This window comes from Rhinolophus sinicus, chromosome 12, assembly GCF_057876585.1.
Source record: "Rhinolophus sinicus isolate RSI-liver-muscle chromosome 12, RSI-T2T, whole genome shotgun sequence".
NCBI classification, from domain to species: Eukaryota; Metazoa; Chordata; class Mammalia; order Chiroptera; family Rhinolophidae; genus Rhinolophus; species Rhinolophus sinicus.
The window spans coordinates 30,957,437-30,974,486 of NC_142512.1; the positions used below are offsets into that span (position 1 = coordinate 30,957,437).

The 17,050-nt window shown below is 41.7% G+C and overlaps 1 protein-coding gene across 2 annotated transcripts; it reads left to right on the plus strand.

The window, feature by feature from the left end:
• The first annotated feature begins 363 nt into the window (after positions 1-363).
• Positions 364-16,762, plus strand: COIL (coilin). 2 transcript variants are annotated; one of them, XM_088802159.1, is made up of 7 exons: positions 364-674; positions 7,338-8,445; positions 8,570-8,656; positions 9,064-9,111; positions 11,004-11,073; positions 13,985-14,073; positions 15,828-16,762. In XM_088802159.1, exons 1-7 carry the CDS (start codon positions 397-399, stop codon positions 15,909-15,911), a joined length of 1,764 nt encoding a protein of 587 aa, XP_088658285.1. In that variant the 5' UTR covers positions 364-396; the 3' UTR covers positions 15,912-16,762. The 2 variants fall into 2 exon arrangements, with proteins under 2 accessions (XP_088658285.1, XP_088658286.1); XM_088802160.1 differs by having other exon boundaries at positions 364-641.
• The last annotated feature ends 288 nt before the right edge of the window (positions 16,763-17,050 follow it).

Consider the following 17,050-nt stretch of genomic DNA (forward strand, 5'->3'; position numbering starts at 1 on the left):
CACTAGGAATGACATCTTTTGCAACTCCTTATGAGGAATAATTTTGTCAACTAAATGTATTGGGATTTTAAAAAAAATTCTTTTACGTATATAAGCTAATGTTTTATATACCACTGTTGAGAACTGCTTGTTTATAAGAGAGTTGCCTAAATTCGGACCCTACACAGCGCTCAGTAGGAAAGGAATAAAGGCATTTCATTTATATGTCCTCTTCCCTGGCCCAGTCATAAACAGAATTGAATCCACCTCGCTCCGTGTTCTTTCCATCACGAACCCTGTAGTAGCCACTTGCCACCAACAGGTGGCACCCGCTAAAAGGCTCCAGGGGGCGGGCCGCCAGAGCACGCCTCTCGGTAGCACTGTGGTCCTCTCGGCTTCCGTTGAGCACCGAGCAAGATGGCAGCCTCCGAGACGGTTAGGCTACGGCTTCAATTTGATTACCCGCCGCCAGCTACCCCACAGTGCACGGCCTTCTGGCTTCTGGTCGACTTGAACAGATGCCGAGTGGTCACGGATCTCATCAGTCTCATCCGCCAGCGTTTCGGCTTCAGTTCTGGGGCCCCCCTCGGCCTCTACTTGGAGGAGGGGCTCTTGCCCCCCGGCGAGAGCGCGCGCCTAGTACGAGACAACGATTGCCTCAGGTGCGCGCGGGGCGGGCGTGCGGGGGTGACGAGGTAGGCGGCGGGCCGGGGACGCGCCTGCGCACGCCCGGGGGCGCCTCAGTCCCCCGGGCACCGCGAGTGGGGGTGGGGCGACTGGGGGTGGGGAAGGGGGGGCTCCCAAACTGCTCATTCATAACCCCCCGGAGATTCTAGTCAGGTATGAGGCTCAGGAATCTGCATTGCAACGAGCATCCTTCCTCCGATGCTTCTGATGCGAGTGGACAGTGGAGCAAACTTGGAAAAACCGTACACGGGATCATGTGTATGGGCAGGGCCAACGTTTTCTTTCAGCCTTGATTTAGCAAACGCTCACCTAGCTTGGCACTGTGTTAGGTCCGCTTGGTGCAGGTGTGCCTGAGACCCTGTCCTCCCCCGGCGGCTCGCAGGGTCAGGTGCGGGAGACCCCGGACAGGAACAGCCCCGTTTCTTTCATAACGTGCAGGTTGTCCAACCTCAATGGGGGTCATTCTGTGTCTCACCTGGGCGGTTTGTGGTTCCCTTAAATAGGTGTTTGGGACCTCTGGGGGTTGTCCATTGGGGAACAAAATAGTTTTAAATATGTCTTTGGAAATTAAAAAAAAAAAGATACTGAGTATCAAGGAGCAATTGTGGTATGAATTGCCCACATGTGGTTGATTTGTCTCAATAAAATGTTGATGATCACTTCAATTTGGATTCATACCTTGGAGTGATTTATTCAGAGTTTCTTTTTCAAGCTTCGGTTGCAGTGAAAAATTCTAGTTGTGAACCAGGCTGCTTCCCTCTTGCTTGCCTTTTGGTTGGCTGTCCTTTCCCCAGAGCATGTCAGATTCATAAGATTTCTTCAGAATATCAGGGAATTTAATTTGGAACAATTTCTCCATCTTGGAGTGTGTGTGTGTGTGTGTGTGTGTGTGTGTGTGTGTGTTTCTCTTAAAATCAGAAACACTATGATTGTTAGTAAACATTGTTAATGTTTAGCTGTTTCTGATGACAATATGAACTAGTCCAGATTTCAAAGAGTTGTTGGTTTTTTTCCTTTTTATTCACTGTGAAATAGACCTCCATTCTCTCCAATTCAGGGACTATTTAAATAGTATTAGGCTTGTAAGGACTACATCTTATTAAGTTTCCTTTCTTTTTTTTTTAAGTTTCCTTTCTATCTCCTGCCTAATGAATTAATAACTTGTTGCTAGCTAACTGCAGTTATACTTCAATTAATGAGTCATCTGGGAATTATAATCTTTATAATGACAGTAACAATATAAAAAACAAACGATGAAAGCTGTTATAAGAAATAAATACAGCACAACAACAGGTAGAATTCCTCCTAAATGCTTCAAATGCACAATTTCATATGGCAGGAAATACCTCTGCAGCTGGCTTCCGTGGTAAATGGGGCTGAACTTAGGGAAAAATTGAAGTTGTAAAAGTTTTGTATGTTTTTGTGGTTTCATGTCCCCAATCAATCGCTGGCTTCCCCTGACAGACTCACTTTTCCTCAGAGCTACAGAAGAAAACAGTCTCTTTTCTCAAAGTTACCTAATGTTGTTGGAGTAGATCAAAATAACTAGTTTCGTGCTCCTGTATATTGTGTGATGCAGGCAGTCAGACTGGATAATTATACTAGCGTATGCTGTTAAGTGCTGAAGGTGGTTGAGAAAGGAGAGTTCATTATGGAACACAAATGGTTAGAATTTAGCAGTACCTTAAAGGAGGGGTTGGAAATGTTAGATGGCTCAATACAGTTGTGGAGGCAAAAACTGGCCTGACTTGGGATGGCCGGATGGCTCAGTTGGTTAGAGCGCGAGCTTTTAATGGCAGGGTTGCCCATTTGATTCCCACATGGGCCAGTAAACTGCATCCTTCACAACTAGATTGAAGACAATGAGCTGCCTCTGAGCTGCCGGTGGGGTGGCTGGATGGCTCAGTTGGTTTAGAGCGCGGGCTGTCAACAACAAGGTTGCCGGTTGAATTCCTGGCTGGGATGGTGGGCTGCGCTCCCTGCAACTAAGATTGAAAACAGTGGCGCCCTCCACAACTAGAGTGAAGGACAGTGACTCATGGGTCCTGGAAAAACACACTGTTCCCCAATATTCCCCAATGAAAAATTAAAAAACACATACACACACAAAAATAGTCTGACTTGATAAAGAGATGAGTCTGAGCAGCAAAGATTCTGTTGGGATTGCTGGGAATGCTGAGAGAAGTCTAATGAGGAAAAGTGGAGCCAGGAGCCAGTGTGGGAAATAACCATAGAGGCTAGAGAGGCATTTTCACACTGGTGTGCCATGGCCCTTTCCTCACAGCCCGTTTCTCAGCTCCCAGCGACAGTGCTGACAGTGAGCTCTGAAGGGTCTCCAACTCTCCTGGGAGGAGGAAGTGCGCCCATTTGCTTGGAGCCGATATAATACCACAGATTGGGTGTCTTAAACAGAAATTTATTTCTTACAGTTGAGGCCAGCAGATTTGGTGTCTGGTGTGGGTTCGCTTTCTGGTTCATAGATGGCACCTTCTCACTGTCCCCAGGTGGTTGAAGGGGATTAGGGAGCTCTGTGGGGTCTCTTCTGAGTCCTAATCCCATTCATGAGGTCTCCACCCTCATGCCCTAAGTACCTCCCAAAGGCCCCCCCTCCTAATACCATCACATTGGGGCTTAGCATTTCAGCATATGGATTTTGGGGGGATACGAACATTCCATGGCAGTTATTTTCTGGTTTTCACTGTTAACATGCTGTGGTGAATATTCATGTGTGTGTGTGTGTGTGTGTGTGTATTTTAAGATTTTATTAGGGAAGGGGAATAGGACTTTATTGGGAACAGTGTGTACTTCCAGGACTTTTTTTTTCCAAGTCAAGTTGTCCTTTCAGTCTTAGTTGTGGAGGGTGCCGTTCAGCTTCAAGTTGTTGTCCGTTCTGTCTTAGTTGTGGAGGGCGCAGCTCAGCTCCAGGTCCAGCTGCCATTGTTAGTTGCAGGGGGCACAGCCCACCATCCCTTGCGGAAGTCGAACCGGCAACCTTGCGGTTGAGAGGACGCACTCCAACCAACTGAGCCATCCGGGAGGCAGCTCAGCTCAAGGTGCCGTGTTCAATCTCAGTTGCAGGGGGTGGAGCCCACCATCCCTTGTGGGACTCGAGGAATTGAACTGGCAACCTTGTGGTTGGGAGCCCACTGGCCCATGTGGGAATCGAACCGGCAGCCTTCGGAGTTAGGAGCACGGAGCTCTAACCGCCTGAGCCACCGGGCCAGCCCCTATTGTATATTTTTGTGTACTTAAGCCATGGTTCAGTAGCATACATTCCTAGAGGAGGTGCTGTTTGGTCAAATTGGTCTTCAGAAAAGTTGTACTGGTCTGTATTTATGCCAAGAATATATGCATTACTTTTGTTCACTACTGTATGAAAGGTAATAGAGCAGAGTGATTAAGAGCTCAGGGTCTGGAGTCAGAACCTTGTGTTCGAATCTTAGCTCTACGATTCTAACTGTGTGCCCTAGGTCAAGTCACTTTACCTCTCTGAAAGTGATAATGCAGGCCACTGCCAGCCGCAGCCAGACAGGAGGGAGGCTGCAGGGAACAGATGGGACTCAAAGAGGTTGCACGTCCATCCTTTCACCCTCCTTACTAAATTTTACCTTCATTTGATGGGACATGACATTAAAAACCCACCAACTCCTGCCCTGAGGACTAGCAACATTCATTGTATTAATAAAAATTAGAGCTGACATTTGGATAACACTTGCTCTGAGCCCCACACTGCTCTAGATACATGTGTAATTCTAGATACATATAGTACATAACATATGTACTATAGTTATTAGCACATCTCCAATGAGAAAGGTTGAGGTCATGTTTTAAAAACGTAATTAAAGTGGCAAATTTTAACCCAGACAGCCAGTTTGGCCTTAGCAGGCAGTTGGTGGAAGTATCAGGCATGGCAGATGGGCATATCTGTATTTCTTTCTTTTTTTTTCCCCCTGAACTTTCTGCATGTCTTTAGGGACAAACTTTTTTTTTTATCCCCCCTTCTGCCTCCCCCCCACTCTGGTTCAAGCCGTTGTTTCTCAGTCCAGTTGTGTAGGACACAGCTCTCTGACCCATGCTGGTATTATAAGCCTTGCCCTCCCCCGGGGCTGAGGCAGTGGGCCAGTCGTGGGTGGTCTGCTCATGGTGGCTCACATTGGCTGTTGTTCACAATATTAGCTGTAGAGGGCGCAGCTCACTGGCCCATGTGGGAATCGAACTGGTGACCTCAGCTTTAGGTGCACAGTGTTCCAACCACTGAGCCACTGGGCCGGCCCTATATCTGTATTTCTGTATGACAGAATCCTAGAATTGAAATTGCAGATTTGAAGGGAATACATTGCATTTTGTTACTACTTCCCAGTTTGCCCTGCAAAGAGTTTGAATGAACAGTGGAGAGTCTGTTTTAAATATTTCTTGGAATCAAATCTCTTTCATTGCCAGTTATGCAGGTAATTCACTTCTCTTTGTAAAAGGACAACTACCTTTCTTGTCTGTGATCCAAGTAGAGAAATGAAGAATCTTGCCAGGGAAAGTGTACACCCTGAAAGGAATGGTAACTGAGCAGACCCTGGTGAACCATTTCTTGTTCTCTGGATGGCATTTTGTCTCTCAATCTTAATATGTTCCAAACTGAAATTATTCTCTTCAGGAATAGCAGACAGTGAACACACTGCAGCAGTCACAGGCCATACCTTCATGCGCAGGTCCGTTGTCTTCAAAACAGGTGAAATGATGCCAAGGTCTGCTTTGGAAAGCACGACAGAATTGCAAGCTCCTCTGAAAGGTGGGGATCTTGCATATAGTGGATGCAACACTGGAACACAGCACCAGTGGATGCAGAACACTGGTGCTGTGTTCCAGTGATTTTAATAAACCACAGTGACTGAACAGAAAGTCTCGCAGCCATTTTCAAACTTGATGGAATGTTTGGTCCTAGTTAGTCATCTCAGAACGGAAACTTGAATCATAGCAAATTGATCAAGAATAACAAGGGACGGTCTGATACGTTAGAAGTTCCTCAGCCGTTCTTCAATTCCCAGGATGCCGAGCTAACTTTTGCCAGTCTAAGGAATACTTCCTTGCTGCCTGATGCTGACGTCCACAGCTCAGAAGAGAGGGTAATGTGTTTTCATAAGTTAAATCCCTGATCTTTCAGAGTTTTGTGTCTCTCTTTGTCCCATTCCCGGTATCAGTAGCTTTTCTTTTACCTTGATTTGTATGTGTCTGTGTATTCATGTATCCTGAAGGATAGTTGAGGATTGTTTTCAATGACCACATCAAGATAAATCCACAGGATTACTGTACCTTAAAAAAATTTAAAGAATGCTTATAATGTATCTTGTTATTCACCAGTTGTACTTTATTTTCAAATACGATTCTCTGCATCGTTCCCTGTCACACACACACAAAACAACAACAACAAAAACTTGATGAAATATGTAGCTGGAAGTATCGTGTTTTTAGCAGGCATTTTTGAGCATCCACTGTGTGCTTGACATTGGTGACACTCAGCTTTCCGTCAGCAGGCTGCACGTATTAGAATTCACTGTTGCCAGTTCATGGAGGACCAGAATTTCTTTTCTACGGTGAAATGATTTTGGATGAAGTGTGTATTAGGGTTGTCCAGAGAAACAAAAGCAGTAGGAGATGATATAGATACAGATACAAGATTTTTCATAAGGAATTGGCTCCTGAGATGATGGAGGCTGAGAGGTCCCAAGATTCAAGCTGGAGACTTTAGAGATCTCATGACATAGTTCCGGTCCACGTGCTAAGGCCTGAGGACCAGGAGCGTTGATAATGTAAGTTCCAGTCCTAGTCTGAGACCTCAGGCAGGAGAGGACCCGTGTTCCAGCTCCAAGCTTAGTCAGGCAGAGAGAGCGAATTCTCCTTTGCTCAGCCTTGTATTCTGTTCAGGCCGTCAATGGATTGGGTGAGGCCTTCTCACTTTGGGAAAGGCGATCTGCTTTGCTTAGCCTACTGATTCAGATGTTAATCTCATCCAGAAACACTATCCCGGTTACACCCAGAACAATGTTTAACCAAAAATCTGGGCACCCCATGGCCCAATCCAGTTGACACATAAAATTAATCACAAAATGTGGAATTTTACAATGTCTGTCACTACCCCAGTGAACATACATTGTTCAGTATTTTCCTAAATTTAAACAAAATAAAAATAAAATCTGGTTTTAAAAAAAGCAGCCCACATTTAAAAACAAAAATGGACACTTGACATTTTTGCTGGTTGGGGTTAGCAACATAATGGAATGGAAAGTCTGTGAAGTTAGACAAACTGAGGTTTGGATCCCATTTCTGCTGCTGATTAGCTATGAATCTCGGGCAAGTTTTTTTCTGAATGGTAATTCTGTGATTTGTCTTAAAATGAGAGATACCTACTTCATGATGGTGTTTAGATTAGAGAAAATGTATAGAAAATGTTTGGGATGCAGTAGATACTCAATAAATAAAACCAGTCATTTGAAAGTTGAGTGTAAGTGATGCCATGTAAGCCATTTGGTCAAAAAAGAACCTTTTGTCCTTAAATGATTTGACATTGTTTTCATTGACTGATGGCAGTGACAGCTGCTTGCAGTCAGCTCAGTATATATTACTGTGACCAGGAGACATAGTTACTCACTCTAGTTTTTTCTCTCGTTCTTTTGTTGCAGAGTTAAATTAGAAGAGAGAGAAGGCGCTGAGAATCCTGTAATAGTGAGTAATGGTGACGGTGCTCATTTCTTACCTAGAAAAGCAAAGAAGCGGTCATTTAAGTTAGAAGAGGATGAAGAAACCGAACTAGATTACAGAAATTCAAAGAAGCATTTGAAGAGGCAAGAGAATGATCACAGTGAGACTATCTTGGCTCGAGAACCAAAAGCTGTCACAGATCAGAGTGTGAGGAAAAAAAACAAGAGGAAAAACAAAGCCACCTGTGGTGGTGTAGATGATGACGACGAACAGACCAAAAGAAAATCACCAAAGAAAAAGAAATGTCAATATAAAAAACAGACAAAGAATTCCAAGTCTTCTAAAGCACAGCCAGTGAAAGAGTGGACCGTCCAGAAGTGTGGGCCTCCAAAAGGTTCTCCTGCTAGAAACAGCCTTGTGAAAGCCAAAAGGAAAGGTGGTGTGGACAGGCACGCAAAAGATAGTCCCAGTTCCTCCTCAGAGTCTGAGTCTTATCATGGGTCAACCAGCGATGGTCTCAGCAATGTCATCTTGGAGGTCAGAAATTCCTCAGAGAAAATATCAGCTGCGTTATCAAAGGAAGGACCCGCTATAAAAAACACAATTGCAAACAAAGTGGCTACAAAAACCGGCTTTAACGCCACCCCCGTCAAGGACAAGACGACCAGAACATCATCTTCTAGTTCAGACTCTAGTTCGGAGTTAGATGACCAATGCCTGCTATCAAAGAGCACACCAGAGCGGCCTGCAGGTTTCTTAAAGACAGTGGGTCTCTTTGCAGGAAAAGGTTGTGTAGGTCCAGGACCGTCACCAAAGACTCTAAATGCTATTGGATGGAAGCACTCTGACTCCAACGGTGGCAGACAGGCCCCTGGTCCTCCTCCCAGCGTGACTCTCCCCACCAGTCTGGGAAGAGGTTGCGGTAGAGGAGAGGACCTTCTTTCTTGGAAGGGAGCTAGGGGTCGGGGCATGCGGGGTCGAGGTCGAGGACGAGGGCTTGCTGTTCCCTATGTTTTAAACAGAAACGCTGAATATCTGAAGCAGCAGCATTTAAATGAAATGGTAACAAACTCCTCTACTATCATCCAGGCAAGTAGTCTCTATTGTGAGTTTACCGTTTCTCCTTTCCCCACATCACTTGTCTGGACGTGGTGTCATCAGTTCACATTTTCTCGCCAGTAACAAAGTCACATGACTTACTACTGTTTTTCAGAATCCAGTAGAGACACACAAGAAGGACTACAGCCTGTTACCGCTGTTAGCGGCTGCCCCCCAAATTGGAGAAAGGATTGCATTTAAGGTATATTTTAAAACAACTACAACAAAAAGATTATTCCCCCTCCAAATAAACTTACTCGTTAACAGCACACACACACACACACCCACACACACACACACACACCCACACACCCTTTCTGGATTATATCTTTTGTGTTTTCGTGCCTAGCATGTAGTAGGTGCCCAGTCATTATTTTCTGAAGGAATAAAAATAGCTTAGCCTGGTGTCTGGAACATAGTAAGTGCACAGTAAAAGAAGACTATACATATCACCCCTCCCCCCTAAAAAACCCAAACAAAAACAAAAACCTTTTCCACTGGAACCCCTGTATTGCCACAGGTTCATGGTCAGGCTCTGCATGTTTTCTTAGAGGTAGGGGAAAGGAGCCACAGGGTTTGTGTATTTGTGGACTTTTTCTTCTTTTTTAGCTTCTGGAACTAACATCTGATTATTCTCCTGATGTCTCTGACTACAAGGTAAGGCTTTTTATTTAAAAATAATTGTCAGTATATTAAAGAAGCTAAAGTCATGTTTAATACTGTTATTACGGATAATGTAGGTTTTTTTGAGTAAATAATGCCAGAAAGTAGAAAATGAAAACATTACCAAAATACAAACCTGTTAATAGCGTTATTGTGAAGTCTCCCAGGGTGATTTTCCTTACACTTGGGAAGATTAGAGAATGAGAATGATGAATTAAAATTTTTTTTTTTGTAATCAGACACTCAAACTTATTTGACACACAAACATATTTGACACAAACTTATTTGAGTACACCTCCCCCGTGATCCTAAACTTTCAAAGAAAATAATGAACAGCTCTCAGCCTGAAAATTTGGTAATTTTCATCATAAGAATCTATTTTATATATTTGTGAATTACTGCTGGTTATTATGGTCTAATATGGTTTCTTTTGCATTATCAGTTAACCACAGATAATTCACTAATATTCTGGGTATTTACTCACTTAATATCTATATGGGTCGTCATTGGCATTTGAGCTTTATCACAGTTTAGTAAAAGCTTGCCTCAAAGGGAGTACAAAATCACGTTTCCTTCCCTTTTCACTCATTCAAAATTTTGTTGAAAATCTTGTTAAAATGCATACTTTCATATTTTGATGTAATAAGATATAGACTAAGTCCATTTTAAAGGTAATTGGTAATGTTAATATAGTGTTAAATATAAAGTACAAGGAAATTTGATTTAATCTGAGTTGATACCTTGGAAAACTTTTATAATCTTGGTAAGAGCCTTTCCTTAAAAGCAGACTCGAAGAAGTATCAGTTCACGAATGGATTAGGTGGGTCAGTTCTGGATAATTTGTATTTTATCATATTTTTCATCTTCTTAGCCGCTTAATATAGGTGACCATATGATTTATCACTAAATCAAGATACTTGTGAGTGAAAAGAATTAATATTATATGGATAATTATACTGGAAGGAAATATAAATGGACCTGTCTTGGGCAAACCAGGATGTTTTGTCACTCTACCATAAATGGCGAATTAAATTTTGTGCTACATGAGGAAATGGAAATAAATATAGAATTGATACGTCCCACAGCCTGTACAAATTGTGATTCTAAATGATATAAATTTTTTAAAATTCACATTAAATGGATGTTGGTCATCATAGTTATCACTTTGGAAAGCTGTTTGCTTACTTTATATCCTGGTAGTTTTAGAACTTCTTTGAAATATCTTTCAAAACCATTTTGAGAGAGAAAATAGGTCCCACCTTTTTGCTTTGACTGCAAGTGCTATTTACCCTGCTTGATCACCGACTTTGTTCATTAAGCTTGTCAGATCTCTCTTCAAAGAATGTAGTCTCTTCATATCCTGACCCTGTGTATTTGTTCCCATGTGATTAATTAATGGAGGTGACTGAGTGCTGACATAGAGAAGCCAATGCTATTGAAAGAAGAATTTATTACTTACATTTCCGTAGAGGAGGGGCTGCAGGGGAAAGCACGTGGGAGTGGCCAGGAGACAGAAGCAGGAATAAGGAGAAAGCCTAGGCCAGAGCCTTTATTGGGGTCTCCTGAGGATAGGCACGGCAGGGTGGGGGATACAGTTTAGGGTAGGCTAGTTTGAATAATGAGCAGGCTTTGGGCTATAGGGGCTGTTCCTAGTTTTGTGGTACCTGACCGTTGGGTAGGTTAGACCCTGGGAAATACTGGCTTGGTGTGTGGGAGTTTCATTTCCCCTCTATGCTGATTTGTTTAAAAACATGTTTTATTGAGATAAAATTCACATAACATAAAATTCACCATTTTCACCATTTTAAAGTGTGCAATTCAGTGGTTTTAGTGTATTCATAATGTTTCACATGTTGATTTTTGACTTGGACTTTTATTTTTGAAAGGAAGGAAAAATATTAAGCCACAATCCAGAGACCCAGCAAGTAGATATAGAAATTCTTTCATCTTTACCTGGTGAGTGTTCTAGAAAAGAATTTGAAAGTGTTTAGACTTTTATATCTGCATTGGTTTCTAAATAGCTTGCATACACAGGAGCTGCTGTGTTCGTTGGCCTGCATGCTTAGCCGGCCTTCTCCACTACCTCTGCTAGCACACAGCAGGGGCCTGTGTTCCCATTAGCACAGTTGTGTGTCTGCTAAGAGTTGTCGAATTTGTTCCCAAAACTGTTAGACCAGTTGTTCTTATTACTGTAATTACGTAATTTCATAAAAATTACACAAACCAATGAAAACTGATTGCAAAAAGAATTATTTCTATGAAACCCAAGTTGAATGCTGACTCAGGAGTGTTACTAAAAAAGTTGCTGTTGAGTTATGGGTCAGTGGGTCAGCTGTAAGAGATTGGGAGGAATTTGGTAAAAAATCTGGGAAGGATTTTGCACTTAGATTGCTAGGCTAGTTTTTGCATTCTAGCAAAACATTAAAAAAAAACAAAAACAAAAAACTTCAAAACTGGAAATTGTGCAAATTGTAGACATACATTAAGGATATGATTTATAAAAGAAAGACAACTCTAAACGGTGGACTCATAAGATCTACTCTGCTCTATTTCAAAAGATTGACAAATGAACATATTTGTGTGTTACACCAAAATAAAATGTCGGAAGTATTTGTGTGTATGCATACTCACACATTCTGCTTTATCCGTGATTCACTCTACCCATTATTGGTCCTGAAATCCTGAAGAGAGGACTTTTACTGTATATGGCTTAACTTGGGTTGTGTTGTAGGGGTCCCTGGCCAGAAAGCAGGGGAGATCCCCTTTTCTTTAGCAGACCCTAAGGCAATTAATTAGTTTCTGTTTGTCTTTAAGTAAGGTAAGAATCAAAACTTCAGTACACAGAAGTTAGCCAAAAGGGTTTTTCAATAAAGTCTCTTTATGTTATTAAGTAAATGATTACATGTAACCTACACTGGTTTTCCAGCTTTATTCTGATTAGGTTTCATTTGAAGAAATCCCCCTTAGGAATGGTGGACAGAGAAGCTTGTCCATGGTCAAATTCCAGGGCCATAGCCTCAGCACTGCTTGTCAGGTGATTGACAGTGATGACATGTAATTGGAACTTTTCTTTGGGGCATCAAGAAATGGCTTTATCTGTTTTCTGATAGAAATACAGGTAGTCCTTGCTTTGCATGGTTCTGATATACATGAACTTCAGTTACCACAGTTTAGTTAAGTAACACCAGTCCTCCAATGATATTGGGTATGTTAACTGTTAACTATAAGTAATGGCAGTAAGCACTGCCAGCTCTTTAGTCCACAAATCATTACATATTAACAGATGCCTATCATGAACAGTGACCAGTCATGCCACTTCTTTCCAAGTCTCTTGGTAATTGGTCACTGTACTTCTTTTTTTTTTAAATTTTTTTATTGGGGAATATTGGGGAACGGTGTGTTTTTCCAGGGCCCATCAGCTCCAAGTCAAGTCACTATCCTTCAATCTAGTAGTTGTGGAGGGCGCAGCTCAGCTCCAAGTTCAGTCGCCGTTTTCAATCTTAGTTGCAGGGGGTGCAGCCCACCATCCCATGTAGGAATTGAACTGGCAACCTTGTTGAGAGCTTGCACTCTAGCCCACTGAGCCATCTGGCTGCCCCACCTGCAGCTCAGCGGCAGCTCATTGTCTTCAATCTACTTGTGGAGGGCACAGCTCACTGGCCCATGTGGGAATTGAACTGGCAACTCTGTTGTTAAGAGCTCGCCCTCTAACCAACAGCCACCCCGCCGCCCCGTGGTCACTGTACTTCTGTAACTCAGTTCCTATACACACAGTAGAGTGTGTAGTTGTGCTGCTTCCTGGTCTTTCAGTGATAAACCCACATGACATTTTACAAAAATGGATCATTGAAATAGGGAATCGGCCAACAAAGATGAAAGCACAACAAAAAAGCAAAAAGTGACATCCAAATGAAGTTTGAGTGAAATTATAGAAGAAATATTAGTAGCTAACTGTGGGAATGTTGACACTGAGCTTTACGAGAACTTCTTGACATAAATGAGGAAAGTGGCTGTGACGAAAGGAACGAAGATGTCTTGGGAAATGAAGATGACATCAGCAAAAATTTCCCAGAATTGTGAAAAAGAAACAAACTCTCAGAGCTATTTCAAACTTAGAAATGAGTATGACAGTTCTGCAGGGCATAGGAAAGAGTCTCTGTATCATTGTTGCCTGACAAGGTATATTTTGTTCAAAATACGCTTGATAAATTTCTTACGAAGAAATAGAAGACTTTAATTCTCAGTGTTTCTAATTTTTTATAGTATGCTACATACATATTATTTTTACTTTTTTCATTTCCATTTCCCTATACAGTAAAGGTTTTAATGTTTTGACACATTTTTTAAAAAATTGTGAAACAATTATAATTTTTCCCATTGATTATTAAGATTGTTTTATATGATTTCAGCCTGCATGGTCATTTTTGTGGTCCCTCACTACTGTGTAAAGTGAGGACTGCAGCATTAGCAGGTAGTAAGTGCGTAATTTCTGAGGACAGAGCACGATACGAGAATTTTGCAGAATTCAGATTTCCTTCCCTTGTTGAAACCTATCAATTATCTTTTGGGATTAGCTTGTGGTTGTACATTCTTTTCTGGAAGTGCTAGTGGTAGTGTATCAAGCTCATTTCTTTTTGATGAAGGAAAGATCGTCTCTGATAAATGGCCAAGAAGCGCCTGTCTGCTGGTGCAGGGTTTTCTCAGGGTCTCCTGCCACGGAGCACTCCATGCTTTCATGTGCGTGCCCAGCCTTCACATCAATGGACAATTTGTAGTTGGTTTTCTAAGGATATAAATTCCCTGTAGAGGGACGTTTTCACTACTGGGAAATGACTTGTTGTCTCTTCTCCCTGCTGTCTGATTTCAGCCGTGAAAGAACCTGGGAAATTTGATTTGGTTTATCACAACGAAAATGGAACTGAGGTAGTGGAGTACGCTGTGACACAGGAGAAAAGGGTAGGCACGCTTCTCTTCTTGGGGTTGCTTGGTCATCCATTCTCTCTCGATTGGTTACTGGTGGTCTGGAAGGTGACACCGCAGCTTCCTGAACTGCCTATGTGAAAATCATAAAGGATCTGGGCCTGGGGGGATCTACCTACAGGGTGGCAGTATCAGTGCTGAGTACCAAGTTAGAGTGCCATCTTGGACCTCAAAGAGCCTACATGATGAGAGACACAGATAACACACTCTTTTTTAAGAATATAAAGTTGGCATAAAATAGTCACATAAAGTTTTCATTAGCAAAGACTAGCATATTTTAAAAGCTTTTCATTGATGTATGCATTTCAGTTAGGTAACTTGAATGATTTTTCAGAAATGAACATACTCATGTAACCAGCACCCAGATCAAGGACATGAACAGCCCCCTCTGGAGATTTCCATCATGTCTTCTTGCAGTCACTACTACCCCTCAGATGTTAACCACGATTCTGACTTATAACTGCATAGAGAGTGTGGAAGAATGACATAAAATGATGATTCTGTCTTTTGACTTTGTATAAATCCTTAAATTGACATTTTAGGAACTGTGTGGCTCAGAGTTTCGTAGGCAGCCAGACTTCCACAGTCGCTGCCAATGGCTGGCTCATTAGGCTGTTGCTAGCGTTCAAGTAAATAGAATTTGTATTTTAAAAAGTGCTTTCTCTTAAGGTGTTTATATTTGAAATGTTATGGATATGATTATCCTCTAAGTTTCAGTGTCGCAAATTCACATTTTGTATAAGAAATGTAGAAACCTTAACTAGGCTGTGTTTTTCTTTGTCTCTAAGATAGATGAGACTCTTAGGGATTGATTCCAAAAACACATTTTTAGGGTTTGTGGCGGATCAGCAGATTTGGCGCAGTCTCCTGTCCTTCTTTATTTGCAATATATTCAGCCCCACTTTTTTGTTGAAATGTATTCTTGGAAACTGTGTTCGAAAATCCAACCTTGCAGGCTGTGCCTTTTTTTTTTTTTAATTCGGTTTCGTTTTTTTTTTAAACTGTTTTTTATTTATTTTAAGTGTGTTTTACCAGGACCCATCAGCTCCAAGTTAAGTAGTTGTTTCAATCTAGTTGTGGAGGGCACAGTTCACAGTGGCCCATGTGGGGACTGAACCAACAATCTTGTTGTTAAGAGCACCATGCTCTAACCCGCTGAGCTAACCGGACTACCCAGGCTATGCCTTTTTAAACAGGCCTGACTCAGAGCCTGTAAGGGACCTTTTGGACACTAGTTGGCCCTCATCATTCATCCATACGACCAAGTGTTAGAGTTTGTTTTCTCTTGGTAAAGTGTGAAATACCTCCTATTTTTAGGCAACATAGGATAAGAACTACAGAGCTGCCCAAGAGGGTAGCAACAGTCTAGTGCTAAACCTCCTGGGCCACATCTGCCTCCTAAGAGGTCTGCAAGCTGCCTGTCCACAGAGGCTGGTTGGGCACATCCTCCTGACCCTTTGTAATCAGCTACCCCCACCCCACCCCACCCTCCACAACCCCTGCTCTAAATGAGAAGGAGGTGAACTATGCTTAATGTAAAGTTTAGCTGCATTCGAGGTAAACAAGTTTTTATAGCTTAATTAAACTCAGTTTATTGGGACTCAAATTATTCCAGGTCTTCAATCATTCCGCACAAATGGAAATTTACTTGCCTGAGGTTTTTAACTGTTTAAAGCTTATGTGACCTCAAAATGAAGTCTCTAAACTGAATATTTTGTATTTTTCCTTAGATCACTGTTTTTTGGAGAGATTTGATTGATCCAAGACTGATTGTTGAATCTTCGAGTAACAAATCGAGTACAGAGCTTGCCTGAGTATGATCTCTCCACCTCATAGTTTATAAATGTCTTGTTTGTGAAAGTGACTATAATCTGAACTTTAAAAAAGAAAAGATTTGAAAGTTGTATGCATTTTTTTATCTTCACTTTACTGCGTAGGAAAAAGTCTACCTCATCATTTAAAATAATATGGGTGTGTTGCCTTTCTAGACTTTTTTTTCAGGTTTAATTTTAGTAACAAAATTTAAAACATGACATTCCCTGCAGGCATTGTTATATACCAGTATGTATGGTTTCTTCTCTCTGTCTTCTGTTTTTTTGACCATCAGGTAGCTATCGTCAGTAGGAGTTTATAATACCAAGTACAAAAAAGTGCTGCATATCTTGTCTCTGTAAGTTTTATTAAGTACCATTTTGCAACACAAAAGCATGTTACTTGAACTAATTTTTTACATTTCAGTTGTTCTATTAAATGTGGAACATCTTACAAATTTCAAGTATTTTATACTTCTAATTGTCAAGAATAACGAGTATTAAGAAGACCCTTAATGTTTTTCTCAACTTTAAACTAAAAGATTCTCAGTGCTCTGTATAGGGCAGTGACAATAAGAGCTGTGGTGTGTGTGCCTGGGGGAGAACAGGTGCTGCCCTCAGGAGAGAGGATTTGCTAGGAATTCAGACCAGGGAATGTGTTATCTTGCTATCAGCTCCCAAGCACCTGGCTGAGTGTGCTGGAGTGAGGATCTTGAACAGAAACTTCTTCTGTTATTATTCAACACAAAGCTAAAATGGCTAAATATATACTGTGAAAATTACTTTCTTCTAACAAAAGATCAGATCCCTCCTTCAGCTTTGCAGATTTTTAAATAAAATCATATTGAACTAAACTTCCATGTTGAGTCATCACATTTAGTTGAATGTTGCAAGTCCCTGTCTCGTTTTGCAATAATGTGAGAGATGCAAGTTTTCTGGAACAGGAAGGCTTGCCAGAACAAGAGTCTGGTGTTGCAAAGTTTAGTCAAATGGAGTTTGTTAGATCTGGGAGCTATTGGACCAACGAAGATGCTGTCCACTTTTAACTGACATGACATTGATGTGAATCCAAATGTGGATGTACTGAAATGTGGATGTTCGTAAAGAGAAGTATGACTCCAGAAAGAGCAAGGTTAACATGA